Here is a 3,401-nt window from a genome sequence, read left to right as displayed (position 1 = left end):
TGCCTCTGCCTCCCAAGTGCTGGGATTAAAGGCGTGCGCCACCACCGCCCGGCTTTTTTGGTTTTTTCAAGACAGGGTTTCTCTGTGGTTTTTTTTGGAGCCTGTCCAGGAACTAGCTCTTGTAGACCAGGCTGGTCTCGAACTCACAGAGATCCACCTGCCTTTGCCTCCCAAGTGCTGGGATTAAAGGCATGTGCCACCACTGCCCGGCTAGGATTCTTTCTTTTTTAGGTATATTTCTTTAGGTGTGGGTATGTGTTCAGGTGCACATGCCATAGGTGTGTGCGCAGAGATCAGAAGACAGTTCTTCGAGAGTCAGTTCTTTCCCTTCCACCATGCCAGTCCAGGGAGCCAGCTGAAGACTCACATCTGCCTGGCTGTCATTTCTTCAAATGTAGACCAAGCTGGCCTTGAACTCGCGGGATAATATTCTCCCTTTCTTTCTTTCTATTAAATGTGTTTTTTTATAATTATTATTATTAAAAATTTCCACCTCCTCCCTTCCTCCCATTTCCCTCCCCCATCCCCCCACTTCCCCTACCCCTCCCTCTCCAGTCCAAAGAGCATTCAGGGTTCCCTGCCCTGTGGGGAAGCCCAAGGTTCTCCCCCCTCCATCCAGGCCTAGGAAGGTGAGCATCCAAACAGACTAGGCTCCCACAAAGCCAGTATATGCAATACTCTCCCTCTCAAGTGTTGGAATTAAAGGTGTGCACCATCACACAGGGAACCGAAATACTTTAAAGTTACCCAGCACATAAGCCATGAAATCATAATTATTGTTAGCACTGGACTCTTCCACTGTTTTCAAAGGTGGTATCTTTGTCAACAACCAGAGTTTCAGTGGAGGTCATCTGAGCTAAGCCAATATATCTCTTTGACCCTAGACATTTTTAAAATGTCAAGGATTCTCTCAAGGGCAGTGAAGAATCTGAGCTGCAGGGGAATGTCTGAGCCTGGTCAACCACAGCAAGAGCTAATGTGGAAATGTCTGGGGTTCTGCGGAAGCAGCTGGAAAGCAGGCAAATCTGACAACCCAAGGGCATGTTTTTTTTTTTATTTTTGTTTTATTTTGTGTATTTCTGAAAATAGCTCACTAAAATATAAAAGGAACCCACCAAAGCCCACAAGAGTGGAAGAGTAAGTAGAAAATTCCTTTGCCCCGAGACCCGAGCCTTGAGGAAAAGCATCTAGAGGAGGTGTACGATGTCCCAGTACTGTCTCTCCCAATTGGGACGGCCATTCTTGGCAGATGCAACCAAAATTGTATGCCAAACTGAACGGGTGCAGAGGAATTTGAGCTTGAGGCCAGCGCTGCCTCTTCCATCTGACTCAGAACGTTTCACATCCAGTGTGTCTCAGAACCCTCCTCAGCTGCGATACTCAGTCCTGCAAGATTTACAGCTCTGACCCAGTGGCGGTGGCTCACACCTTTCATTCCAGGCAGAGGCAAGAGGATCTCTGAGCTTGAGGCCGGCCTGGTGTTCCAGGACAGTCAGAGCTACACAGAGAAACCCTGTCTCGAAAAACCAAGATTCACAACTCTGGCTGGAGGGATGGCTTGGTGTTGAAGAGCGCTTGCTACTCCAGAGTGCCTTTACCTACTTGTCCTGTTAGTAGTTTCGTTCCTCCCTCTCCCTCCCACCCCAATGCTCTTAGTGATTTTTTTTTTTTTTTTGAGACAGGGTCTCATATAGCCTATGGTGTCCTTAAACTTGCTATGTTGCCAAAGATCTTGAACTCCTGATCCTCCTGCCTCCACCCCCGCCCCCCGAGTGTTGGGATTATCTGCTTGCGCCAGCACGCCTGGTTTTATGCGCTGCTGGGTATTGATCCCATGCTAGGTAAGCGCTTTACCCTGTATTTAAGGTCTTGGAAACAGTGCCTCGCTTAGAATTCAGCCATCGCCAGGGGGAAACCTTACGCAGCAGCCTTTATTCATAAACCTGTCGCTTGTAAAGTTTCCCCACTACCTTTTCATAGGAAAGCTTTTAGGGTGGGATAAAGTGGCCTCCACCTGGAGGAAAAACCGTGCCTACACAATGAATCCTGAATCTGGTGTCCAGCGTGACCTGGAGGAGAGTTTCTCCATGGAACAGAGCGGGTCAGGCACATAACAGCCACTTCTCAGTTACCTATCTCTCTTCTGGGATGCACCCTTAAGCGGCTGCCCAGGAAGGGGCGCCGGAAAGCAGCACTATTAGAGCAGGATAAGCGGACCAAGGTGCAGACCACTAACTCAAACCCCTTTCCACGTGCCCCGGGCCAGGGAGGCACGGGATCTGGAACTCCACCGCCGGGCGGGGCGCTCCTGAGGCTCCGCCCTCGAAGCCTGGGTTGCTTGCTCCCCGGCTGCATTTCTGCGCGTCGGGCGATGTATCTCCGAAGGGCTGTGTCTAAGACTCTGGCGCTGCCCCGGAGGGCGCCCTCCGGACCTGTGCCACTGGGGAAAGACGGTGAGTGCCCCGCACATCTCCTTGGGTCCAGGCTGGAACCAGCGCCCCGAACCCGCCAGCACCTAGTCACAGAAACCTGGACCAGAGGTGAAGAATAGTGAGGGAGGGTCTCAGGCAAGCACTCCGAAGTTCTTGGAAACTTTGGAAATAGGGAGTTTTTCTAGGTATGCCTCTGAATCCAAATTAGATTTCCTGGGTTCCAGCGCTTATCTCCGGCGAGTAATGTCTCTTCATTTTTTAAGTGAGGATCACAGTGGCTGTAATCAATAAATGTGGAGTGGAAAATCACTTCGAAGAGCGTCTGGCTCACTCTTAGAGTCCCATGTCGATTATTCAATGAACCTCTAGGCTCCCCAAGAGATAAAGAAACGGATGGATAGGTGGACGTGGGTCCACAAGCCAGCAGGTGGGCTCCAGTCAAGGTCCCGGTTCAGGGAACACTGGTGGTCTTGACCCTGGAATCTCCCTGCCTTGAACATCCCTTCGGAGGGGGTGGCCTCGGGTCAATCTTCGGATTACAGCTCCACCACCTTTGGATTAGGGAATGCGCGAGGAAAGAGCTCTTGGGAATTTTCTAAAGAGGAAAGCACCGAGTAACATAACACCGCTTAGAACAGAGTAGGTGCTTAATAGGTGCCGGATCTAGACGGGTTTGCAGTTCCTCTCCTAGCCGCCTTTCCTGGTCCAAACTCCCGCCCCGCGCCCCTAGTCCATCACTCACTGAATCCCAGCTCTTGGATGCTGAAAAGTTAATTCTTGCTGTGCTTCACCCGACTCCCTGAGGCATCCATGGCAGCATCCAGAGAGAGGATTTAAGCGAGGGAGACAGGAAAACGCGTGCAGAAAATTCCATGAGCCACAGGGGTTTTTGAGTTTGGTTTGTCCACTTGTTTCCCCCGCTTTGATTAGGCCTATGTGGGTGGTGGGGGGTGAGAAGAAGATCTATCC

The 3,401-nt window shown here is 50.8% G+C and overlaps 1 protein-coding gene across 1 annotated transcript in view; it reads left to right on the top strand.

Moving 5' to 3' along the window:
- Positions 1-2,371: 2,371 nt before the first annotated feature.
- Mgarp (mitochondria localized glutamic acid rich protein) overlaps positions 2,372-3,401 on the top strand; it is a 7,481-nt gene continuing 6,451 nt past the window's right edge. The window contains exon 1 of the mRNA XM_005344186.2: positions 2,372-2,453. Within this exon, the coding sequence (XP_005344243.1) occupies positions 2,372-2,453 (82 nt within the window). The remainder of the gene's footprint in view (positions 2,454-3,401) is intronic.

This window comes from Microtus ochrogaster, chromosome 1 (genome assembly GCF_000317375.1).
Source record: "Microtus ochrogaster isolate Prairie Vole_2 chromosome 1, MicOch1.0, whole genome shotgun sequence".
NCBI lineage: Eukaryota > Metazoa > Chordata > Mammalia > Rodentia > Cricetidae > Microtus > Microtus ochrogaster.
The sequence above is the reverse complement of the archived record's forward strand: the minus strand, read 5'-3'. Positions and strand labels throughout refer to the sequence as shown.